This window comes from Carassius gibelio, chromosome B2, assembly GCF_023724105.1.
Source record: "Carassius gibelio isolate Cgi1373 ecotype wild population from Czech Republic chromosome B2, carGib1.2-hapl.c, whole genome shotgun sequence".
Taxonomy (NCBI): domain Eukaryota; kingdom Metazoa; phylum Chordata; class Actinopteri; order Cypriniformes; family Cyprinidae; genus Carassius; species Carassius gibelio.
In genome coordinates this window covers 22,050,980-22,078,690 of record NC_068397.1, presented here as the reverse complement: position 1 = coordinate 22,078,690, position 27,711 = coordinate 22,050,980, and the positions used below count along the sequence as shown (strand labels likewise).

General features: G+C 36.4%; 6 gene segments (V, D, J or C); all 6 read left to right on the top strand.

Moving 5' to 3' along the window:
* The first annotated feature begins 776 nt into the window (after positions 1 to 776).
* On the top strand, positions 777 to 1,660 carry LOC127951457 (Ig kappa chain V-VI region NQ2-17.4.1-like). The segment is given in 2 exon segments: positions 777 to 1,044; positions 1,317 to 1,660. Coding segments are annotated over 2 exon segments (381 nt in total).
* A 3,050-nt stretch (positions 1,661 to 4,710) lies between these two features.
* LOC127951456 (T cell receptor alpha variable 18-like) lies at positions 4,711 to 5,208 on the top strand. The segment is given in 2 exon segments: positions 4,711 to 4,753; positions 4,898 to 5,208. Coding segments are annotated over 2 exon segments (354 nt in total).
* A 5,847-nt stretch (positions 5,209 to 11,055) lies between these two features.
* LOC127951260 (T cell receptor alpha variable 14/delta variable 4-like) lies at positions 11,056 to 11,751 on the top strand. The segment is given in 2 exon segments: positions 11,056 to 11,114; positions 11,288 to 11,751. Coding segments are annotated over 2 exon segments (357 nt in total).
* Positions 11,752 to 19,061: 7,310 nt separating this feature from the next.
* LOC127951261 (T cell receptor alpha variable 38-2/delta variable 8-like) lies at positions 19,062 to 19,757 on the top strand. The segment is given in 2 exon segments: positions 19,062 to 19,152; positions 19,295 to 19,757. Coding segments are annotated over 2 exon segments (351 nt in total).
* Positions 19,758 to 24,851: 5,094 nt separating this feature from the next.
* On the top strand, positions 24,852 to 25,301 carry LOC127951455 (T cell receptor alpha variable 18-like). The segment is given in 2 exon segments: positions 24,852 to 24,891; positions 24,991 to 25,301. Coding segments are annotated over 2 exon segments (351 nt in total).
* Positions 25,302 to 25,968: 667 nt separating this feature from the next.
* LOC127951454 (Ig kappa chain V-VI region J539-like) lies at positions 25,969 to 27,450 on the top strand. The segment is given in 3 exon segments: positions 25,969 to 26,008; positions 26,082 to 26,368; positions 27,379 to 27,450. Coding segments are annotated over 3 exon segments (399 nt in total).
* Positions 27,451 to 27,711: the final 261 nt, after the last annotated feature.

The window sequence follows — 27,711 nt, the reverse complement described above, 5'->3', positions numbered from 1 at the left end:
TGCATGTCAGTATTTAATTTCATCTCTCAAACCCTACATTTCTTTTTTCTGATTATTTGAATGTTTTATTGTTAAAATGTTGTAAAATGTAGATATAATCTCATCTGCAGGTGTCAGTTTTGGGAATGTCATCACACCAGTTGAACCTCATGTGTCTGGGACAGAAGGGGACATTATAATTCTCTCATGTAGCTACTCCTCAGCAAGAAGTTTATTTTGGTATCATCAATACCCTGGGTCAGCTCCTGAATTTCTTTTCCTCATTCTTCATGCTACTGGGGAAGTTTTACAAAAATCCAAAACTGTGGACCAAGATCCTCGATTCTCAGCAAAACTGAATGAAAAGAAAACTCATGTGGATCTGATCATCTCCTCTGCTAAAGTCACAGACTCCGCTCTTTACTACTGTGCTCTGGAGCCCACAGTGACAGGAAAACAAGCTACACTGTACAAAAACCTCACTGTATTTTGGCAGAGCATTAAAGCATACAGGGTATTTCTACTGATATTTTACTATTCAATTTATACACATAAAAAAATCTAGCTAATACATTAAAACCAAAACATAAATAAAATCTCTTTCTTCATGTTTTTATGCCACAATTTAATCAAATATAAGCTTAATTGTAAACAACATAAAAATGCTAATCTGCAAAAATTGTTGTTCTAGAATTCTCATCTCCGTCTAGCATACCAAATATGTATCATGTGAACGTTTATTATTATTCCCCTAAATGTCACTGAAATGTGTTGTAGCATGTTATATATCTATCTGTATCTATTTAATAATATTTTTTTATTTATTGCATTCAAAATGTGGGATTGTGTTATAAATTACACTTGACTGTCATATGTTGTATGAGATGAGGACTGAATGTTGTCAGTCTGAGTAGGAGGAGTTTAGCGCATGCCTTGTGAGATACAATAAGACTGTCAACATTTCACAAGACTTTGGATCATCTGATGTTTCTGTGTGTCTCCTGTTCAAACCTGATTATCGTGCTAACATGTTGATCTATTTAATATTACTATCATCAGTTGAAGGTAGGTTGTAATTGCATATGCTGGATATTTTATATGTACATTGTAAAAATTATTTGAACTTATAAAACAAATATAATTGGAGATTTTATTTTATTTTACCAATGCAATACTTTGTTTTCTTAGTTTTAATTCAATGTGTTACCTGCAGTTTTTTTTCTTAATTAATTGTGAAATTTACAAGCAATTCCTGAGTGAAATGCAAAATTAAATTTGAATAGATTTGAAAGGATTTTAAGCTAAAAGATAATTGTAAATGTCCACTTTAAATGCAGGTTCTGGAGCGGCAAAGGTCATCACACCATACAGTTCTTATCAGTTTGCTGTTGAGGGTGACAGTGTGACACTCTCTTGTAACTACACTGGTTCTGTTCGAGGTCTTCACTGGTATCGTCAATACAAAGGTTCACTACCAAAGTTCCTCATACTGGATTATTATGGGAAAGTTACTGAAGCTGTTCCTCCAGTTGCTGGAGTCTCAATCCATCACAGAAAAAACAGCAGTAGTGTGGATCTGAAGATCTCCTCTGCTGCTGTCACTGACTCCGCTCTCTACTACTGTGCTTTGGAGCCCACAGTGAAAGGAAATCCACTGCATGCTGTACAAAAACCTCTTTAAATAAAACTAAGGCAGAAAGAAAGCGAAAGGTTGGGCTGAGGTTTTAATGTACAATGAAAAATTCTTATAAAATTCTCATATTAGTAGATCCTTAAGAATCTGTCATAATGTTAAAATATGATGTGGCTAAAAGTGGAAGACAGAATACCACTTTTATGAGGACATAAAGCATTTATGCATAACATGAGTAAGCACGACAATCAAATGATTTCAAATATAGACAAATGTCAATAAAAGTAACTCAAACATGTTTACCGTTTTAAAGCAGGCAGTAAAGCAACTGGACAAAACATGCTGTTCTGAGCTCCAACAGAATGGGGCAATGTTACACAAGCTGTTTTATTCACACTAAACATTTGAAGGCACAGAACGTGTTTCATGTTTCATTAACCCACAGCCACATTATTCCAACCCAACAGAACTTCACTCAGTCTCAGTGCTTTCATTCAAACATCAGCCACTATATTTATTTTAATTAATTTTATAAAGCACATTTAGCTGCCATAATGCTCAACCATAATGAACTAATAAATCAATTTGATAAATACTTGAAACTAAAAATCTGATGTTCAAAGTGGATTTCAGTTAAGATGGAGGAGAGGCAGATGCTACTCATAATGCTCATCACAGTTTCAGGTACTTTTAATCACAATTAATTATATTTCATACATCTTATAATGTAATCTAACATTAATGTTATTGAATGAAACCCTATATTACATCATGGCATTTTAAACTATGATTCACTGCAATTCAGGTGGATTTGCTGACAGGATTGGATAAAGTGAAGAAAGTTAAATATCCAGAAAAGAAGGAGAGCCTGTGACACTGAGAGAATCTAGAACCAGAATATTTACTATACAAAGGTGCTTGATCAAAGAGCAGGCAGAAAGATATACCAGATGGGTTTCAGTCATCTCCTGTATATCCCAATCATCCACTGAACTCACTATTAACAGTGTAACTCTGTCAGATTCAGCTCTCTATTACTGTGCTCTTGAAGTAGCAGCCCAATGATAGAAAATGTCTGAGAAGCAAAACAAATACTCACACAAAATTAATGCTTTGAAGAGTCTTTATTTAATCAGTAACAAAACATAATGTTTTTATAAAGCACAAACAGAGAATGTGGTAACAGAATTTAGGTTAAAAATGTTGAATAATGGCATGTGAATATAATCTAGAATGCATCACATGGTTCGTATAAATTTCTAAGGATGTTCTTAAAATGATTTATTATTAGTTCAAGTCAAAAAAAAAACGATTCCAAAAAAGTTGGGACACTGTACAAATTGTAAGTAAAAAAGGAATGGAATAATTTACAAATCTCATAAACTTATATTTTATTTACAATAGAATATAGATAACATATCAAATGCTGAAAGTGAGACATTTTGAAATGTCATGCCAAATATTGGCTCATTTTGGATTTCATGACAGCTACATGGTAGCAATAAGAGGCCGGAAAAGTTAAATGTACATATGAGGAACAGCTGGAGGACCAATTTGCAACTTATTAGGTCAATTGGCAACATGATTGGGTATAAAAAGAGTCTTTCAGAGTGGCAGTGTCTCTCAGAAGTCAAGATGGGCAGAGGATCACCAATTCCCCCAATGCTGCATCGAAAAATAGTGAAGCAATATCATGTGAAGTTTCACAGGTGAGAGTTTTGGGAATGTCATATCACAGCGGTCCTGTCTGAGGTGTTTGGGACGGGGGGTTTAAAGGAGTTTTTTGAAGTTATCATCATCTACAGTGCATAATATCATCCAAAGTTTCAGAGAATCTGTAACAATCTCTGTGCGTAAGGGTCAAGGCCGGAAAACCATACTGGATGCCCGTGATCTTCGGGCCCTTAGACGGCATCACATAAAGGAATGCTACTGTAATGAAAATCACAACATGAGCTCAGGAATACTTCCAGAAAATATTGTCGGTGAACACAATCCACCATTCACTGTTGCAAGCTGAATCTCTGTACTACTGTGCTCTGGTCCACATTGACAGGAAAACAAGCTACACTTTTCAAATACTTCACTTACTGTACTGTGGGAATACTTTGATAATATAATATAATATAATATAATATAATATAATATAATATAATATAATATAATATAATATAATATAATATAATACAATCTGTTCTGAGTTTTAGCATAAGGGGGCAGTGTAACATCACAAATCAAGATACTTCCTCTCTGTCAATAATTTCCCTGACATTATCTGCTTAGTCTCACAAGTATTTGTTTGGAACTTCCCCCAGTCCTTTTAGAGTTTCATAGTGTAGTCCTACCCCAATCACACGCCTGAACCAGCTAATCAAGGTCTTGAAGATTGCAAACTTTGCAGGACAGTGGGTCTAGAAGCATGGTAAAAGACAGTTGGGGCTAGAAGGGATGCAGTAAAAACCCAGAAGCTAACAGTAAATAAAATTTTCTTCCTATTAGAGTGTGTTTTATTAACATCTACACCTATCCCAGACTTAAACCTACCCCTTACAATAATGTCAAAAACAGTAATTATTGCTGTGCATTGTGAGAAAAATTACACTATATTGATGAGTGCATACCGAGTAGATTTTCAAGGTAAATAAAACAGATAATTGGAGAACTAATTATTTATTACACAAATTCCTTGTATAATTTCAAGATTTTTTTGACTGATAAATGTTATACAATAAATGCTGTCTTTGTTCTTGGCCCCTTAATTCTTGTCTGAAATAGTTTTCTTTTTTGGAGACTTCTGATTCTTCAGCAAACATACTCTTCAATAGGCTCCACCACTATATTCATTTATCTATCTTAATACTTCACCAACAGCTGTAACACTAGATCAGTATGTTCTCTTATGAATTACAGAAGCTGTGCAGCTTTTAAACTGTCGCACATTTCACATTACCACACCCACAATATTAGTACACAATGGAACTTCACTCATGTGCATTCTAGATACCAACACAGGTCCATTCACACTATGAAACAATATTCAGGTACAGTTTTCTAAATCTAACAGTAACAGAAATAGAAACTACATCTGAACTGCCAACATGGAGAGACAGATGCTACTCTTGATTCTCATTGTGGTTCCAGGTAAATATGTCTGAACAGACAATATTCCATTTTAATGCAAAGCAAATCTTGCCCTGATGTTATACATACTGAAAAGACATTTGTAACATTTTTTATTGTTTAAATGATCTAGATCAAAATGAATAAAAACGCATATCCTTTCAGGTGGATTTTCAGACAAAATTGAACCAAGAGAAGGAGATAGTAATTTAATCAAGGAAGAAGGAGAATTTGTGAAACTGAGCTGTACATATGATGTGGGCAGCAATAATGTTTGGCTTTACTGGTACAGACAGTATCCAAATGGAGAACCTCGGTTTTTACTGCTCAAAGGTGCTCGATCAGAGACCTATGAGAATATAGCAGACAAGCGGTTTCGGTCGACTACATCCCAGTCATCCACTGAACTCATTCTTGAGAAAGCAGCTCTGTCAGATTCTGCTCTCTATTACTGTGCTCTTCGAGTGGCCCAGTGATACAAAATACCAGAGAAGCTTTACAAAAACTTAGATTAAAAAATGTGCTTTGAACAGTGTTTAATCAAATAGCATCAAACCACAATGTATTTGCATTTTTGTTTTTGAAAACCACAACTCTAAAAAAATTAGAATGTGGCAACACCTGTGAATTTAGGAGAATATGAAAGGGTATACACAGGTGGCATGTGAAATGATCTCTAATCCGTTCTATTTTAATACAAGTTGGCAAAGAATGAAGGAGTACTGTTTATGATGACCAGCAGAATGTCTGGAATTCCCAAATTTTTTGCTGGGACTTGAAACATGAGTTAACACATTGAATGTCTTCATAAAAATGTAGCAATGCAGAAAGGGTAAGACGATAGAAAGTGTCATTAGCTCAGTATTTAACAACAGAAGTCAAAGCAGCCTGACAGAAAAACAAACCTGTGTGATTAGTGGATGGGTGATGTCACTAACCACACCCACTTTGCAAATACACATTTGAATGTCTACATTCATTCAAACTGCTGTGTCAGTGAATTGTATCTTCTTCTTCATTCACATTAAATACAGGGAATCCCTAAAGTCTGTCATTTCAATCTCTTGCATCTCTGCAAACATGATTTGGATTCAAGCTAAATAAATCACCCAGAATATTAACATGGACAGATGTCGACTGCTGATTCTTATGACAGGTACTCTTTTTTAGTGTCATTAATATACACAAACTACCTTTCAAATGATTTGAAAACAAAGAGAGAGAAATAAATAATATAAAAATCGACAGGGTCATTATTGTAATCTTAAATATTTCATTAAAATGCTTCAATTAGTATTTTATTTTATTTTTATTATAGCATGTCACCATTTTTTACATTATCATTCTAAAGCAAAATTCATTTTTGTAGGGGTATTTGCTGACAGCATTGCACCAAAAGAAGAGGGTTCACATAAAACCAGGAGAGAAGGAGAATCTGTCACTCTGAGCTGCACATATAAAAGCAAAAATAACGTTTTGCTTTACTGGTACAGACAGTATCCTAATAGAGAACCTCAGTATTTGGTATTTAAAAGTTCTCGCATGTCTGGTCAAGAGAATGTATCATCCAAGCGTTATAAGACAACTACATCTCCGACATCCACTTCACTCACCATTAACAACGTAAACCTGTCAGATTCGGCTCTCTATTACTGTGCTCTAAAAGTAGGAGCCCAGTGATACAAAGTCCACAGACGCTTTACAAAAACACACACATAATTGGTGTGCCAGTGAGCCACCACAACTCTGTGTCTTAAACCACAAGACAACAGGATGCGGTCACACCTGCTGAAGAAACAAAAAAGTGCACCCCCACCTTTTGTTGGTTAGGTCCACCTCTTTAGGCTTCCTCAAACTTGTTCTGAACTTAATTGTGTGAACATTTAGCAGAATTGTGTGGTATTTATATATTGTTTACACTGTTAAAACAGTTTAAAGTGTGGTTTACATGCATAACCTTTCAAATGTTTTTTTCTCTTGTTGTTTTTTTACATTAATAGTTATATGAAGCAAAGGCACATTCAATTAAGCAGAATTGACCGTAATGACATAACAAAATATTTTTATTTCAAAATGGGTTTCAAATGGGTTTCCATACCGTACATAACAGTTTTAAGGGGAGGGGCTACTGAGACATTCTTACTGGAGGGGAAAAATTAAATGTTTACTTCAGTGACAGTAAAAGGTGTTGCACATTAACTTGCATATCATCCTGAACAATGATACTCTTTGTTTTTATTCTGTTTTCGATTTCAGGTATGTATTCTGTTCCAGACTGGCAGGATTTTTGATTATTGCTTGCTTATCTTTTTATCCATTTCTTTAGCAAGCTACATTTCTTTCTGCAGGTAGTATGTTTGGGAGTGTCATTACACCGGTCCACAATGAAGTATACAAAACAGAAAAGGACATTATATCCCTGTCCTGCAACTATTCCTCAGCAGCGAGTCTATATTGGTATCGTCAGTATCCTGGATCGGTTCCTGAATTTCTTTTAGTCATTCTACATGCAAATGGGAAAGTTTTACAGAAGTCTGAAGTTGTGGAACTAGATCCCCGATTCTCAGGAGAACTGAATGAAGAGAAAACCCACACCCATCTTGAAATCTCCTCTGCTAAAGTGACAGACTCAGCAACGTACTACTGTGCCCTGGAGCCCACAGTGACAGGAAAATAGACAACACTGTTCAAAAACCTTCCCTACATAGAGGGTAAAGCATACCACAGTGGAGAAAAGAAATATGGGAGAAAAGAAATACCCAAAATAAACTGTAAACTAATGCTTCTGATGTACAGACAGATTTATAAGCTGTAATGGCTTATACCTAACTACTAAATTAAATGAAATTATAAAAAAATAAGTGACAAACAGCAGCAATAGTATTGATTTAATGAGATTAGATTGCCATCTGGTGGGCTGTAAAATAGGAGCCATAAATGATTAACCTAAATGTTTTTTTCTGTTTAATCATGGAAAGCTGGTTTCTGATTCAAAAAGTAGTCAGATTGATTTCTAGATGATTAATTTTGCGCATCAAATATCATTGCAACTATAAGGCTAAAAAATGTACCTTATACACGATGGTATTGCAGGTAGGCCACCAATTACTATTAAAAGAAAAAATAATATTGTTCATATATGTAAAAATGTCTGAGTCATAACATAAAAACATCATTTCATATAATTAAATAACAAAAACTAAACATTAAACTGTAACTATTTACATTTAGCTCCAGGCTCGCCGGTCTCCGCGTTTGAGGGTGCCCAATGCTCGGTCATTGAGTGGTACCCACACCACCCCGGAACATGATCGTGAAAAGACCAAGAGGGAACCTGGCTCGCACCCGGCCTCCTAAGATTAGGAGCCCAGTGATACAAAATGCCTGAGAGGCTTTACAAAAACTCACACACAAAATAATTGCTTTAAAACTTATTTGATCAGCTAAAATTCAAATCACAGCTGTAGCCTACTTTATGTGAGCCACTAAGTCTCTGTGAATAATAGGATATGGTAACACCTGCTAAAACTTAACTGAGATAAATGAAATTAAGAATAAAATTTTAAGTTGCAAATTATTACTATGACTGTTACTGTTATTCAGTGTTTATGCTGGTGGTTATTAACATTCCTCTTACTGACTTTACAAGCTACACTGATGTTTTTAGTGACACTGTTGCAAACGTCATCTTAATGTTCCAAAGTAAAGTGTTGTTTGAAGAAGGTCTATGGCGCAGTCTATTTTCAGCTATGCACCTGAACACACCTCTTTTTTGACCAGCACGCCCATGGGCACTAAAATGAGCGCAGATTTTTTTACTAATTAAACGGCGTGGCGCTGGATGGGAAAATGCGAACAGCGCCGGACTGAAACTAACAAACACACTTGCGCATCCTCTGCAAGACTTCAGACACTTCAGTAACACGTTGTTGTGAAGATGAACTAAAATAACCTCTTGAAAAATTATGCTTTTTGTTTTTGTTTTACTTTGTTCTCTAACAAGTAAGTATATCTCAAAGGCTCAAGTTTATAACATTTTTGTTTGCTATTCCATAACTTTCCTGCCTATGAACTAAATAACATCCTGAAAATGATGCTTTTCGTTTTGGTTTTACTTTACTGCTTTAGAATTTTTGTTTGCTGTCCTGTTATTAAATATTAATACATTTATTTATTTAAATATTAATTTACTTTTTTTTTTCCTATTGTTATTTGCAGGTGTCAGTTTTGTGAATGTCATCAAACCAGTCCAAACTGTTTGGGACAGAGGGGGAAATTTTGACTGGGGAAACAGGAACAATATATTGTGCAAAAACACATCCACATGAGTACAATGAACATTTGAGAAATGACATTACTTTTAAAAATTCCAAGTGCAAGCTGATTTAGGTATCTATCCATTGTAATATATGTAATTTCTGTGCTTTATATGATGGTTATGTCAAAAGGCGGAGCTTAACACAGGGCTGTGAAACAGATTAGTTCAATGATTATCAGCATCACAGATCACTGAGGCAAGCAGCAACTATCATCATGTTCACTTGTGTGCTTATACTGCTGACTTTAACTCAAGGTAAATTCTTCTATCATTATCATTGCATAACAGTATCTCATTTTAAACATTCTTAAATAATCTTTTGGTGCAGGTAACAGAGCTAAAGATGTCATCACCCCATACAGTGTTGCAGCATTAGCCACAGAGACTGAGAGAGTGAAACTCTCTTGTAACTACACTGGTTCTGTTGAAAGTCTTCACTGGTATCGACAATATGCAGGTTTAACACCACAGTTCCTCATCCTGGATTATTCAGGACATGTTATTGAAGCTAATCCTCCAGTTTCTGGAATATCCATCAGTTCCAGAAAAGAAGATATGAGTGTGGATCTGATCATCTCTTCTGCTGCTGTATCAGACTCTGCTCTGTATAACTGTGCTCTGAGGCCCACAGTGACAGGAAACACTCAACACACCGTACAAGAATCTGACTGTAATCTTCGTTAGACTCACGGATGTTGTAAATAGGTGAATAAAGGTTTGTCACACTACCACTGGAGGGTGCTATGTGCATTAAAACATTTCAGAGGGAATGCCAAACTATATCAGAAAGGAATTCACGTGCAAGGAACAGAAAAGAAGATTGTACATATTACCCTATGAATTTGTGTGACACTGTGCTTAAATGTTGTGAAAATGAATAATGATAAAAAGCAGGTTCAGACATGTTTCCAGATAAGATTGTTGCATTAACTGAATAAGAAAAGTCATTTTGTAACAGATTTCAAAAGGCCTAAATGGTTTGTTTTTCCTCATAAAATGCACTTGATCAATAATATATATAGATATAAATAAACACACCATATATAATATATCACCACCAAATATAGCCTTCCTGATAATGTTCGGGGTTCAGACACACTCTCTCTGTTTAATTCTAGATTAAAAACGCGTCTCTTTCACAAAACATTCGAATAATGTATCTCTTAAATTGTGAGTGTAGTTGCATCTGATCAAATGCGCATTCTCATTCTTTATCTTGGGTTAAACTAATTAATTTTAATTTGTTGGATCAGCAGCTATGCTAATGATGTCTCTATTTGCTTCCATGTTTTTCCGTAACTAGGATTTATACAAGCTCCAGTCTGGATCCAGAACACCTGAGAAAAGATGATGCTGACCCTCAGAGGACCTCAGATGATGCTAACCCTGAATCAACAAACAGAACTAACAAATATTGCTACAAGTGTGACTGTATCATATAATAATTATTAATAATTAATAATATTAATAATGTTCATCGTCTGGCTGATGTCTTGTATTCATTTTCTACAAATCCTGTCATACATGTACAAACTGACAGTCACCACCTATAAGCTACTACTAAATATTGTAGAAACATAATTTTCTGTAAAGTTACTTTGTAACGATTTGTATTGTAAAAAGTGCTATACAAATAAACTTGAATTGAATTGCATTTAATTGAATATAGTGCAAAAACACAAACCTCAATATAAAAAAAAATGAATATTCTAACTCACTTCTATTCAGGTTCTATTCTGTTTAGCTTTAAATGATCCTTATAGTAACATAATGAACATAAAGTTACACTTGCTGATAAAATCGAAATAGCATAGGAAGAGACTTATTCAACAAGAATTATAGTTATTTTTAAGATATTAATATACTGACTAAAGGCACAATATTAACATCTTGGTTTTAAGGAAATGAAAGACAGAGGTCTAAATAAACCACACCCACACTATGGTTTCATAATAGGCTACAATCGTACATTTACCTTGAAACTTCAGATCATATACAGTAGCAAGCTAGCAAACCTTCCCAACATGGAGAGATGCTTTCTACTGATTCTCATTACAGCAACAGGTATAAAACATATAATCTGAGCAGACTCAGTTATAATTTAAATTGAAATGTTTGTCCATGCTAACATTTTTTAATGGTACTTTACAAATAAGTTTGCTAGTATCATTTGTTATGCGTTTTTGGATACGTGGATAATCCAGATCACCTTTTCAATCTGTCCAATTGTCTTGCAGGTGTTTTATCTGACAGCATTCAACCAAAAGACAAAGAAACTACTATTTACAGAACAGAAGAAGAGCGTGTAACGATGAGCTGTTCATATGATACAAGCAGCGATTATGTCTATCTTTACTGGTACAGACAGTATCCTAACAAAGAACCAGTATATTTACTGTATAAAGGTGCTCGATCACGGAGCAGCTATGAGAATATCCCAGACCGTCGGTTTCAGTCAACTACATCCCGAACATCCACTGAACTCACTATTAACAGTGTAACTCTGTCAGATTCAGCTCTCTATTACTGTGCTCTAAGAGTTGGAGCCCAGTGATACAAAATGCCTGAGAGGCTTTACAAAAACTCACATGTAGTTTTTTTGCCTTTAAAAAAATAGATCAAATAAGAATTAGACCACAGTTATATAATCTGTAAACCACAACACTTCTTTTGCAAACATAATATTGTAACACCTGCTTGAAGAAAATAACTGTGCTTAGGAGGAATGTATAAAAGATTACAATTTTAATACTCTTTTTGGTATGGTCTAATAAAAAAGCCTCTGAAAAAAAACCCGCTTCAAACCATTGCTTCAAATCTAAAATATGAGTCTTCTCTACATAAATGTAATTTATTAATAAGATTCGGGAGGAGCGCGTCAGATACTTAGCCTAATCAACACAGGTGGACCATAATCAAGTAATCAATCCCATAGTATAAATATCGCTGACTTACCTCTATCCATTGACGGTTTATCAGCATCCCTCCTCCACCCCATCTCCTCACTTCAAGTTCACTTTATAAATAGACGGGGAAGGGGGGGTACTCTAGGTTCGGGCCATTCCCGAGCTCGGAGCCCTTCCCCGGACAGCACGCCAAATACGCATACCATACCTCAGTTAATTATATGTAAGCGTGAACTAGTGAATATTACTTTCGACAAAAAAAAAGTAATCTTGTCTTGGTCATAATCTTACCGTTTCAAGTTAAAACGCCTTAATGATGAAATTGTTTCTTATAAATGCATTGATTTTGGCCTCACATCACATTAATTGATGGACTGGAGTCATGTGGATTACTTGATGTTTTTTATCAGCTGTTTGGACAAATGAAGAACATCCCAGGTTACAGTTGTAACCATAGATCCTAGAGGGAATGAGACGCTGCGTTGGAGAACGCTTTGAGAATGTGCAATGTTTTACAAACAACAGAAATTAGTGCTTGCTGAAAACAGAAGCTAACGTTGCTTGTTTCTGATGAGCTTTTAAGCGTTTTGGTCTCTACAGTATTGTTCAAAATAATAGCAGTACAATGTGACTAACCAGAATAATCAAGGTTTTTCGTATATTTTTTTATTGCTACGTGGCAAACAAGTTACCAGTAGGTTCAGTAGATTCTCAGAAAACAAATGAGACCCAGCATTCATGATATGCACGCTCTTAAGGCTGTGCAATTGGGCAATTAGTTGAATTAGTTGAAAGGGGTGTGTTCAAAAAAATAGCAGTGTGGCATTCAGTCACTGAGGTCATCAATTTTGTGAAGAAACAGGTGTGAATCAGGTGGCCCCTATTTAAGGATGAAGCCAACACTTGTTGAACATGCATTTGAAAGCTGAGGAAAATGGGTCGTTCAAGACATTGTTCAGAAGAACAGCGTACTTTGATTAAAAAGTTGATTAGAGAGGGGAAAACCTATAAAGAGGTGCAAAAAATGATAGGCTGTTCAGCTAAAATGATCTCCAATGCCTTAAAATGGAGAGCAAAACCAGAGAGACGTGGAAGAAAACGGAAGACAACCATCAAAATGGATAGAAGAATAACCAGAATGGCAAAGGCTCAGCCAATGATCACCTCCAGGATGATCAAAGACAGTCTGGAGTTACCTGTAAGTACTGTGACAGTTAGAAGACGTCTGTGTGAAGCTAATCTATTTTCAAGAATCCCCCGCAAAGTCCCTCTGTTAAAAAAAAGGCATGTGCAGAAGAGGTTACAATTTGCCAAAGAACACATCAACTGGCCTAAAGAGAAATGGAGGAACATTTTGTGGACTGATGAGAGTAAAATTGTTCTTTTTGGGTCCAAGGGCCACAGGCAGTTTGTGAGACGACCCCCAAACTCTGAATTCAAGCCACAGTACACAGTGAAGACAGTGAAGCATGGAGGTGCAAGCATCATGATATGGGCATGTTTCTCCTACTATGGTGTTGGGCCTATTTATCGCATACCAGGGATCATGGATCAGTTTGCATATGTTAAAATACTTGAAGAGGTCATGTTGCCCTATGCTGAAGAGGACATGCCCTTGAAATGGTTGTTTCAACAAGACAATGACCCAAAACACACTAGTAAACGGGCAAAGTCTTGGTTCCAAACCAACAAAATTAATGTTATGGAGTGGCCAGCCCAATCTCCAGACCTTAATCCAATTGAGAACTTGTGGGGTGATATCAAAAATGCTGTTTCTGAAGCAAAACCAAGAAATGTGAATGAATTGTGGAATGTTGTTAAAGAATCATGGAGTGGAATAACAGCTGAGAGGTGCCACAAGTTGGTTGACTCCATGCCACACAGATGTCAAGCAGTTTTAAAAAACTGTGGTCATACAACTAAATATTAGTTTAGTGATTCACAGGATTGCTAAATACCAGAAAAAAAAATGTTTGTACAAAATAGTTTTGAGTTTGTACAGTCAAAGGTAGACACTGCTATTTTTTTGAACACACCCCTTTCAACTAATTGCCCAATTGCACAGCCTTAAGAGCGTGCATATCATGAATGCTGGGTCTTGTTTGTTTTCTCACAATCTACTGAACCTACTGGTAACTTGTTTGCCACGTAGCAATAAAAAATATACTAAAAACCTTGATTATTCTGGTTAGTCACATTGTACTGCTATTATTTTGAACAATACTGTATGTCAACACACCCATGAAGTTTCACCATTCCGCTGGACTGATTTCCTATGTGATTCAGAGCATAAGCAGACAGGTGCATTCCCAAAGCGTTCTCCAACGTTGTGTGAGTACCCAAAGAGGAAATAAACTTTGGGTGGGTACAATTTATTTTATTTTATTTTTTTGTAAATGTACATTTTTGGGTGACTTTAATTATATTTGCTGTTGATCTACGCTGACTAAAATTAAGTGACCAAAGTACAAAACAACAAACTTTTCCATGTATCTTTAATACCTTCTGTTTGATTGCAACTAGCTACAGACTATAAAGGCTAGTGAAATTAACATGATGTGAAGCCAAGTATGGTACAGTGACCAGAAAATTAACAGCACTGCACAGACACGAAGATGATTATGTGTTTAGACCTGAGTTGCCAATTAACATTAGTCCTGCAAACCAAATAGTTGTTACACAGATTTATGTTGAAAGTGTTTTATCAGACATAAACCGAGGTAAATTGTCATTATTAAAGACACTCTTGAGGTGTGTCATAAGCTGTAACTCATTTATTACTTGAAACAGATGAGCTCTTACTGATCAATACTATATACAATTCTTCTGCTGTTTCGATTATAGTTTTAAGGGGAGGAGTTTGCCTGACACATCATCTGTGACAAGGACGAACAGAAAGTTTAGTTGATCCTGATTATGATCAAAATGTTATTCAGCTTAACTGGTTTTGATTCGTTCTCTTATATATACGTATTTAATTTATTAGTTGTTTAGAATTTATTGTAGGCTAATTAAATATAAAAATACCTACATGTAATAATGGATAGTCATCGCATGTATCAGAATTAGGCTATCTACAGTAGGTAGACATCCAAAACGCCCCTTTTACCGCCGCCGCGGCGTCTGTAAAGTGCATTTGCAGCTTTTGACCGCTGAGTGGCACTTTAACCACAAGTTATCAAACAAGCGCATCAAAGCACATTTTCGCAAATAGGCGTCAGTTTTGCCTCGCTGATGTGTTACATTTGACCACTTCCATCAGGGAAAATGAAAGAAAAACATTATAGATAAAATATTTAATATATTTCATATTTAATATTCACAGATTAAAGTTTCGTACTTATGAAGTTATGCATCTCTTAGAACGAATTTAAGCGGGATAAATGTCAAGCTGTCACTGAGCCTGTGCTTATATTTTCTCTAAGCTACATGGTATTAAACCATATTTTAGATTTGACACATTTAAAAGGTGTGCAGTATTATTTATATTATATAAATTATTTGTTATATTATTCAAAAGAAATTGTGGTTTACTTTTCATGGTAGCCTATTTTAGTGAGCTAGGCTACATGGATTAATATGCAAAATGTCAATATTTTCATATATTAGGCCTATATTTTAATTTATATTTTAATAAATAAAACAGCATGCATTTTTGTTATTCGATACCTGTCCTGTCCTTTTTTTATTTTATTTTTTTGACAACTTCTTGGGAAAAAAGACATTTGTCTGTAAACTGATTAAGAAATAGTTGCATGTTAATAAAATGTGAGGCACTGCATTATTTCATTCCCATTATTTAGGCCTAATTAGTCTAAAACAAGAAACAAATAAATTAAACCTGCACGATTTAGCTTACTCTTTGAAACTCTAAAGAATGGACGGATTAATAAACCGTGCTCACAATTAAACTCAAGTTCTCTCATTATAATCAACAAATGCACACGATGTAAAAAAAAGAGCTTCATTAACTGACAACTTGTAAGTGATTTTAAAGGGAGCCTTCTTTACTTGCTTTTAGGGCTGGGCGATAGCATATGGCCCTTCAGAAAATTTTTATTTTAAAATCAATATTCAAATGACAAATTAATTTTTCAAAACAAGTTTTAATATAGTTATTTATCATTCATTTACCAGTCAAATGTATAACTGAGACAACATGATAAAAAAAAAACAGTAATGTTATTATCTTAACGCTGGAAAGACCTTTATTTTTTTTATTCTTATTTGTTGTTAATACTAGCCCATCATGCATCTATCCATCCACTCGGGTTTAAGAGCTGTTCAGATTAAAACTGGCAGCTCCGCAGTGAGTCAGTGTCATGGATATAGGACAGAGCGAAGTCTATATTCCCATCTCGTTATGCCGCTGGTTTAGGTTTTTTTTTTTTCTTATATAACTTATTTGTAAATAGAGCAGTCACTGTCTGTATCAATATGTATGTTATATATTGATTTTGAACTGATTCTGTGCTAATGTTATGAGCACGGGTAAACCGAATGCTTGAATCAAGGGCAATCATCACTAATGACGTCATTATGTCGAGCGCAAAAGAACCAGTGAACCGTTTTCTTCAACCAGTATATTGAATCGAACTGTCCGAAAAAAACTACTGGTGATCCGAAAACCGATGCAACCGGTTCTTGACTCGTGACAGAGTCAATCTTTCATTTGTTATCTGGCTCGGTTCGGGGTGTTCATCTTCAGTTCTCTTTTCACAGCAGTTCAGTCAGTGTAGTACACTGTTTGAGTAAATGAATTACTCCGGGATATTGGTTTGTTTGAACTCAGAGGGAGTGTTAGCCACATTAAAACAGTTTAAGTAATTTGTGGATTAATGCGTATTGTAGACGTGAACCGTTTAAAGGTCCCCTTCTTCGTGATCCCATGTTTTAAACTTTAGTTAGTGTGTAATGTTGTTGTTAGAGTATAAATAATATCTGTAAAATTCTAAAGTTCAAAGTTCAATGCCAAGCGAGATATTTGATTTAACAGAATTCGCCTACAAAAATGACCCGTTTGGACTACATCCCTCTAGTTCCAGCAGTAATGACATCCCTAAAACTGTTTTTTGACTAATCTCTGCCCACTTGAATTCACAAAAAGGGTGGCGTGGCCTTGTTGCACTCCGACGAAGAAGGAGGAAGGGCCGCGTTTGTGTTTGTTGACATGTCGTTGAAACGCTGTTATTTTCATCTCGGAGTCCAATCATCTTTGTATGAGCTTCCCAGGGACGCTGTACTTGGAGATTAATGGTTACAATTTATGTTTAACTCGGTTCCCGAAAATTATAATCCACATGTAAAACTATGTGCACACATTTTGCTGAGGACAGCTTGTTTAATGCCAGATTCGCACAAAGATTATTCTTGAAAGATGGAGCAGTTCCCTCTTTGTCTGGAGAAGGCGTTGTTTATGGACCACAACTGGTAAGTGTATTTTATTATTATAATATAAGTTGGTGCGTTAAACAGTTTCTGTAACTTATTACACAAAGGGCAACGCTGTTTAGCTTTGTTAACTAGATGTTAGGGCTGTGCAAAAAATCGAATGCAATTTTCATGCGCATCTCGTCAGTAAAAACGCTCCTGTGATTATAAGTACATCTCCAGCACATGTTCCTGCACACTTGCTTCTCAAAACTAGTCCAATCGCGTTTCCAGGAGGGAACGTGCGCTCAGCTGCTGTCGAATCACAACACAGGAACCGCTGACCCAATCAGAAGTCGTTACGTATTTCTGAAGGAGGGACTTTATAGAACAAGGAAGACATCACCCCTTTTTTATGACAGTGAAAACAGATAGGTGAACTGTGTGAAAAATACTGTGTTTTTTTACATGCGAAACATGAACACGTTATATTGCACACTATAAACACAATCAAATCTTCAAAAAAGCGCATAAAACGGGACCTTTAAAACGATTCAGTTCGATTTGGTGAACTGGTTCAAAAATATCCGGTTACATCGAATGATTCGTTCACGAACCGGATATCACTAATTGCTTTGTTTTGAACTCTCTCACAACAGACACAGAAGAGAAGACAATGATGAATAAAGTCGTAGTTTTTGCTATTTTTGGACCAAAATGTATTTTCGATGCTTCAAAAAATTCTAACTGACCCTCTGATGTCTAACGTCATGGACTACTTTGATGACGTTTTTCTTACCTTTCTGGACATGGACTGTATACCGTACGCACAGTTTCAATGGAGGGACTGAAAGCTCTCGGACTAAATCTAAAATATCTTACACTGTGTTCCGAAGATAAACAGAGGTCTTACAGGTTTGGAACTACATGAGGGTTAGTTATTAATGACATAATTTAGATTTTTGGGTGAACTATCCTTTTAAGGGGAGGAGTTTGCCTGACACGTCATCTGTGACAAGGACGAACAGAAAGTTTAGTTGATCCTGATTATGATCAAAATGTTATTCAGCTTAACTGGTTTTGATTCGTTCTCTTATATATATGTATTGAATTTATTAGTTTTTTCTATAATTTTGTCTAGTTGAGATTAGTAAGCGTGGTGTTTGTGCTAGTTCATTTTTATATACATTGAATTTCTATAAACTGATTCTGACTCTTGATTTTGAAGGTGGCAGTTTTATGACTGTCATCACACCAGTCCAGACTGAGGTTTATAAGAAAGAAGAAGAAAATGTAACTACTGTGTCCTGTAACTACTCCTCAGCATCCGTACTGCTCTGTTGTGACAACAAAAGTTAACAATGATCATTTATTGTTTTGTATAGGAGCATTTTTGCTACTTTTTGGTCTCTATTATGAATACACCAGTTTTTTAATACATATATGTGTTTGTCATCAGCCTCAAGGGGGTGAATTTATAACAGAAACAATTCATTCAGTCTGAACTTATTAAATGATGTTTAACTTTCAAAGCATCATGGTATTTTCCCTACACACAGAGTGCAGAAAGATATAAAACACACAAAGAGACTTTCTATAGCAGATCATTAGGAAATCCTGTTAACTGACAGTTATCTCAGGTTTAATGTGGAAAGACAGAAGGTGGTCTAAACATCAGAAACCACACCCACATTTACAGAGATTATAGCAACACAAATGACTTTCCATTACATTCAAATCATCAAGCATATGTTGATGGGCCGTATTTATAAGTTCATTTCTCACCATGGAGAGATGTGTTCTACTGATTCTTATAACAGTACCAGGTAAAGTAAATTATCACAGCACTAAAACAGACTGCAGATTCAAAGACTTAATTATGTAGATATAAATTAGAAAACTAATATAATATATTGTTACAAAGGAGTATAATTCAACTTTCATGAAATATCATTTATTCTCTTGCAGGTATATTTGCTGACAGCATTGAACCAAAAGTCAAGGACGATATAATCAGTGAAGAAGGAGAGTCTGTGAAACTGAGCTGCTCATATGATACAAGCAGCAATGATGTTTATCTCTACTGGTACAGACAGTTTCCAAACAAAGAACCCCAGTTTATATTGCGTAAAGGTGCTCGATCATGGAGCGATGAGGATATACCAGATCGTCGGTTTCAGACGACTACAGCCCGAACATCCACTGAACTCACTATTAACAGTGTAACTCTGTCAGATTCAGCTCTCTATTACTGTGCTCTAAGAGTTGGAGCCCAGTGATACAAAATGCCTGAGAGGCTTTACATAAACTCACACACACAATAATTGCTTTGAACCGTATTCGATAAACTAAAAATCAAACCGCAGCTGCACTTTATGTCAGCCACAAAGTCTCTGTGAATAACAGGATATGCAACACCTGCTAAAACGTAACTGAGATGAATACAAATAAACATAAAATTTTCATTCAACAATTTTTTCTATGAAAAAGTGACTGTTGTGTTAATGTGATTTATAACTCCTCATTCATTCATTCATAATTTTTTGTAGGCTAAGTAATTAGAAAAATACCTACATGTAATAATGGATAGTCATCGCATGTATCAGAACAAGGCTATCTATTTACTCGCACACGAGCAGCTCCATTTCATCTCGGAGATGCTTTCTGTTTTTGTGCTTGCCAAATTCCGCTGTGTAAATAGCAAATCCGTCATGGCACGAGCACAACTGGCTCTTAAAGGGAATGGAAGATGAGACTTTTATTGCACTTTTATTGCACGTTACGCACAAAATACACCCATTACTCAAGAGAATGGGGACAACCAGTTTAGACCATGCGCCCGGGCGCACGGACTGTTTTTATGAGTTGAGTTGAGCTGAGCTGAGTTTTGAGAATATTATCTAACCAGTCCAAACTGAAGTTTTTGGGACAGAGTTGGACACAATAACTCTTTCCTGTAGCTAGTCCTCAGCGATTAGTCTGCACTCTGCAGTGGTATCGCTTGGCTCCTGATACATTTTAGTAATATTTCATACTACAGGGAAGGTTTCACAAAAGTCCAAATTGTAGATCTAGATTATAAAATGAAACTCTCTTGTAACTACACTGGTTCTGTTGATAGTCTTCACTGGTATCGACAATATGCAGGTTAAACACCACAGTTCCTCATCCTGGATTATTCAGGACATGTTATTGAAGCTAATCCTCCAGTTTCTGGAATATCCATCAGTTCAAGAAAAGAAAATATGAGTGTGGATCTGATCATCTCTTCTGCTGCTGTATCAGACTCTGCTCTGTATTACTGTGCTCTGCAGCCCACAGTGACAGGAAACACTCAGCATACTGTACAAGAACATGACTGACTCTACAGTCATAAAATGAGATGTCAAAAACAACAAACATCATCCACATAGATTAACATTACATTCAAATTCATATTTAACACTACATCTTCCAGCTGGTTAGTATTTCTACTACATAATATTTCTTATTTATTTAGTACATTCTCATTATTGAATGGGATTATTGACAGAAAATTAGTATAGGACTATTATAAATCTATTTAAAAACATGTCAAAAAATAAAGTGAACATTAATTATCCTTTATATTTTTCAGATTCCCAAATGTTTTATATTGGTAGACTTGTGGATTATGTAAATGAGATAATAAATGTGTCACACCACCACTGGGGGGTGCTGTGTACATTGAAACATTTCAGAGAGGTCACCTTCTGTAACTGTACCAGAAATTAATTCACCTGTGCAAGGAAAAATGGAAGACAGTTCATATTGCCCTCTACATTTGTGTAATTTGGTGAAATTGTTCTTCAATGTCATGAAAATGAATAATGACACATTGCTAAAAATCTTAAACACTGAAAAATACGCTTAATATCCTTAAAGTAAAAAAAAAAAAAAATACAAAATAGATTGTAACGATATACACTTCCTAATCATCGGGAAGAAGGAGGCGGGAACCGGCGCACAATCAATAACACTTTAATAATTCAAAATAAACACAAAACGGCGCACCAGCCCCTCACGGCCGACTGGTGCGCATAAATAAAAAGTAAACACATAAAATAATGTCCCAGGCCTGGTCCTCTCTTGTCCTTCACTATAGTCGCTCCAGTTTTATATCCTTCCATCTCCTACGTGGGACTCGATACTGGCGGTGGGGCGCAGGTGTAGCTCATCTCCAATCACTACACCTGGCCTCACTCCTCATTCCCACGCCTCTCGGCCCCGCCCCACTCGCCACATACCCCCATCGCCCCTCGCAGGCCGGGGGGTACCCTCGAGACTGCGCTCTACTCCCCCCCCTTCCCTCCGGGGGGGACCGCTCACGGGGACCTGCGGGAATCTGGGGGTAGGACAGACGAGGCGAGAGAAAAGGAGATGGAAGGAGGAGCGACAGGGACGAGAGAGGGGAGAGAGGAAAAAAAAAAAATTCCGGTTCCCAGACGCACTGCTGCTCGGCCCTCCACCGGCTGAGTGATCTCCTCCGCGGTGCCCGGCGGTGGCACTGGACGGCCCTTGGCTGACGGCACGACACTCCTCTGCCGCCCGGTGGACGGCGACGGCTCCTACGATTTTGGGCAGCGGCAGGAGTCCCCCGTTCCCTGCCCCTCCGGATTCCGTCACGGAGGCGGCAGGCTCCGGCCCCCTGGCGAACGGTGCCGACTCCTCCGCTCCCTCACAGACGGCAGCCGCCCCTCCATATCGTGGGCGGCCGGCAGCGAGCTCGCCCGTCCCCAGCAACTCGCTCCAGCCCACCGCCTCGAACGTCCATGGCGGCACATACTTCGCCTGCTCGAGGGCACCGCGGATTCACCACAGCGGCGAGGGATCTTCAGCAGCGCGTCCCTCCTTCTCCCGGGCTTCGGCACCACTGTAACGATATACACTTCCTAATCATCGGGAAGAAGAAGGCGGGAACCGGCGCACAATCAATAACACTTTAATAATTCAAAATAAACACAAAACGGCACACCAGCCCCTCACGGCCGACTGGTGCACATAAATAAAAAGCAAACGCATAAAATAATGTCCCAGGCCTGGTCCTCTCTCGTCCTTCACTATAGTCGCTCCAGTTTTATATCCTTCCATCTCCTACGTGGTACTCGATACTGGCGGTGGGGCGCAGGTGTAGCTCATCTCCAATCACTACACCTGGCCTCACTCCTCGTTCCCACGCCTCTCGGCCCCGCCCCACTCGCCACATAGATCCTTGGGTAAAGACTCAGAGGATTGTGAAATTTATTATATCAAGCATTTTTCAACAGATTTCAAAGGGCCTTTTTTCCGCACAAAATGTTCTCGATCAATAATGCATATAAATGTCAATCAACAGACCATAACAAAATATTTAAGTAGACTGCAAATATAATGCAATAGACACAAACTGCACTTTACAATGCTGAATATTCTAAGTCCACTAAATTGCCTTTATTTTGTTCAGCTTTGGACGATCATTATAGTTACATAAACATAATTTAATTCATGTACCCTGACTGAAGGCACAATCTTAACATCTCTGCTCTTAATAAGACAAAACAGAGAAGGTTGACTAAATAAACCACACCCACATTGCAGTTGCATAATAGGCCACTACATACATAAACCATAATTTCATTTTACAAAGACAGTTAGTAAACCTTTCAAGCATGGAGAAATGCTTTCTACTGATTCTAATAACAGCACCAGGTATAAAACATTTGACTCAAACATAATGTATATTAAAATGATTTAGTCATGCTCATATTTTTCTCCATTACAACAACATTACATTTGTTTAAGAAACTGTGTTGTTATTGTGATTTTCATTTACAAATGTTATGTATTTTTGAATAAGTGGAAAAGCCATCTGACCTATTCTGAAATCTGTCCAATTGTTTTGCAGGTGTATTATCTGACAGCATTCAACCAGAGGAATCTAATATTTACAGAAAAGAAGAAGAACGTGTAACACTGAGTTGCTTGTATGATACAAGCAGTGTTAATGTTGAGCTCTACTGGTACAGACAGTATCTTAATAGAGAACCAGATTTTTTACTGCGTAAAGGTGCCCGGTCATGGAGCAGATATGAATATATACCAGACACTCGGTTTCAGTCGACTACATCAGAAAAATCCACTGAACTCACTATTAAGAGTGTAACTCTGTCAGATTCAGCTCTCTATTACTGTGCTCAAACAGTTGGAACTCAGTGATACAAAATGCCTGAGAAGCTTTACAAAAACTCACATGTAGGTTTTGGCTCAAAAAAAAAAAAAAAAAAAAAAAAAAAAAGAAATGAAAATTAAACCACAATCATTTCTTGTGTAAAACCAAAACACCTTTTTTTAATAAAACACAATATTGTAACACCTGCAAAAAAAAAAAAAAACTGTTTAGGAGGGAACTGCAAAAATAAGATTAATGTTGTACACAATTATTGTAAATTAAAATTAAATTTTCCATGGAAATATCACCACTTGCGAGAGTAAATATAGGGAATCTAACAATTAAACTGTGTTTCATTTTTTAAAGGAACAGTTTTCAAAACATTTTCTAAAAATGTACTCGTTCTCATGCTATCCATGATAAATTTGGAATGGATTTGATGAAATTAAGTATTACATCACTTGCTCACTAATAGATCCTTTGCAGTGAATGGGCACCATCAGAATAAGATCAAATGATGATAAAAACATCACAATAATCCACAAGTAATCCACATGACTTCAGTCCATAAATGAACATCATGTGAGGTCAAAAGCTGTGCATTTGTAATAGCCAGATTTATTATTAGGAGGCATAATGCATAATATTGCTTTCTCCATTAAAAAAAGTAATCTAGTTTGAAGAAGAAGAGACATATGCAGAAACTTTGACACTGTTTACAAGCAACAACAGTTAGAAAGAGTGAATATCATGTATTATGGAGTAATTTTTTAATCAGAATTGATGATTTCAAGTTAAATTACCTTAAAGATGGACTTCATACAAACACCCAGCTTTTCACGTCACACAAGACATTAACTGATGGACTGGAGTCCAGTGGAGTCTTCAAAAAAGTAATGTAAGCCAAAATAGAGTAAACCTGGGAAAATATTTCTGAAATTTCTGTTGTGACAACAAAAGTTAACAATTATCATATACTGTTTTGTTGGAGCATTTACCAGTTTTGTGATACATGTATATGTTTGTCATCAGCCACAAGGTGATGAAGTCACAACAGAAACAATACATTCAGAGTCAATGATGTTTAACTTTTAAGGTATTTTCTCTACACACAGAGTGCAGGATAATCAAAGATGTAAAACACTTTCTATAGCAGATCATTAGGAAATCATGTTAACTGACAGTTATCTCAGGTTTAATGTGGAAAGACAGAAGGTGGTCTAAACATCAGAAACCACACCCACATTTACAGACATGATAGCTGCACAAATGACTTTCCATTACATTCAAACATTTACCTTTAACTTAAAATCATCAAGCATATGTTGAAAGGCCTTATTTATAAGTTCATTTCTCACCATGGAGAGATGTGTTCTACTGATTCTCATAACAGTACCAGGTAAAGTGCACTTGATTTTAAATCAGAAAACTGACATACTTTATATTGCTACAAAAGGAGTAATACAACTTTCATGAAATATAATTCATTCTCTTGCAGGTGTATTTGCTGACAGCATTGAACCAAAAGTCAAGGACGATATAATCATTGAAGAAGGAGAGTCTGTGAAACTGAGCTGCTCATATGATACAAGCAGCAGTTATGTTTATCTTTACTGGTACAGACAGTTTCCAAACAAAGAACCCCAGTTTATATTGCGTAAAGGTGCTCGATCATGGAGCAGTGAGGATATACCAGACCGTCGGTTTCAGACGACTACAGCCCAAACATCCACTGAACTCACTATTAACAGTGTAACTCTGTCAGATTCAGCTCTCTATTACTGTGCTCTAAGAGTTGGAGCCCAGTGATATAAAATGCCTGAGAAGCTTTACAAAAACTCACACACAAAATAACTGCTTTGAACGGTGTTTAAACAGCTAGAAATCAAACCACAGCTTCACTTAATGTTAACCACAAAACCTCTGTAAATAACATTAACACCTGCTAAAATTTAACTGAGATAAATGAAATTAAGCATAAAACTTCATTCAGCAGTTATTACTATGAAAATAGTGACTGCTGTGCACATGCTAATGATTCCTAGCATATTAACTCTATATTCATTTGGCTGACTTTGCCTGTCAAATGTATTTCTCTAGCATTAGCTCTAGAATTTTCTAGAGTTATTTTTGCATTCAAACTAAAGTGTTGTTTTAAGGATGTTTGTTTGTAAAAAATATAAAAAAACATACATCACTCTTATAGCAGACTGTCTGAAGAAGACTGTATCTTTAAGGGGATGTGCTATGGAGACATGCTCTGCTACAGAAAATCTGAAAAATACTTTGCAAAAGGACATTACTTTGAAAAAAAGACAAGTGCAATCAGATTTGGGTATCTATCCATAATATATCTAATTTCTGTGCTTTATAAGATGGTTATGTCAAAAGGCGGAGCTTAACACAGGGCTGTGAAACAGATTAGTTCAATGATTATCAGCATCACAGATCACTGAGGCAAGCAGCAACTATCATCATGTTCACTTGTGTGCTTATACTGCTGACTTTAACTCAAGGTAAATTCTTGTATCATTATCATTGCATAACAGTATCTCATCTTAAACATACTTAAATAATCTTTTGTTGCAGGTAACAGAGCTAAAGATGTCATCACCCCATACAGTGATGCAGCATTAGCCACTGAGACTGAGAAAGTGAAACTCTCTTGTAACTACACTGGTTCTGTTGAAAGTCTTCACTGGTATCAACAATATGCATGTTTAACACCACAGTTCCTCATCCTGGATTATTCAGGATATGTTGTTAAAGCTAATCCTCCAGTTTCTGGAATATCCATCAGTTCCAGAAAAGAAGATATGAGTGTGGATCTGATCATCTCTTCTGCTGCTGTATCAGACTCTGCTCTGTATAACTGTGCTCTGAGGCCCACAGTGACAGGAAACACTCAACACACCGTACAAGAATCTGACTGTAATCTTCGTTAGACTCACGAATGTTGTAAATAAAGGTTTGTCACACCACAACTGGAGGGTGCTTTGTACATTAAAACATTTCAGAGGGAATGCCAAACTATATCAGAAAGGAATTCACGTGCAAGGAAAAGAACAGAAGATTGTACATATTACCCTATGAATTTGTGTAATTTGGTGAAGCTGTGCTTAAATGTTGTGAAAATGAATAATGATAAAAAGCAGGTTCGGACATGTTTCCAGATAAGATTGTTGCATTAACTGAATCAGAAAAGTCATTTTGTAACAGATTTCAAAAGGCCTAAATGGTTTGTTTTTCCTCATAAAATGCACTTGATCAATCATGTATATAGATATAAATAAACACACCATATATAATATATCACCACCAAATATAGTGCAAAAACACAAACCTCAATATAAAAAAAAATTATAATATTCTAACTCACTTAGGTTCTATTCTGTTTAACTTTAAATGATCCTTATAGAAACATTATGAACATAAAGTTACACTTGCTGATAAAATCGAAATAGCATAGGAAGAGACTTATTCAACAAGAATGATAGTTATTTTTAAAATATACTCACTAAAGGCACAATATTAACATCTTGGTTTTAAGGAAATGAAAGACAGAGGTCTAAATAAACCACACCCACACTATGGTTTCATAATAGGCTACAATCGTACATTTACCTTGAAACTTCAGATCATATACAGTAGCAAGCTAGCAAACCTTCCCAACATGGAGAGATGCTTTCTACTGATTCTCATTACAGCAACAGGTATAAAACATATAACCTGAGCAGACTCAGTTATAATTTAAATTGAAATGTTTGTCCATGCTAACATTTTTTAATGGTACTTTACAAATAAGTTTGCTAGTATCATTTGTTATGCGTTTTTGGATACGTGGATAATCCAGATCACCTTTTCAATCTGTCCAATTGTCTTGCAGGTGTTTTATCTGACAGCATTCAACCAAAAGACAAAGAAACTACTATTTACAGAACAGAAGAAGAGCGTGTAACGATGAGCTGTTCATATGATACAAGCAGCGAATTTGTCTATCTTTACTGGTACAGACAGTATCCTAACAAAGAACCAGTATATTTACTGTATAAAGGTGCCCGATCATGGAGCAGCTATGAGAATATCCCAGACCGTCGGTTTCAGTCAACTACATCCCGATCATCCACTGAACTCACTATTAACAGTGTAACTCTGTCAGATTCAGCTCTCTATTACTGTGCTCTAAGAGTAGCAGCCCAGTGATACAAAATGCCTGAGA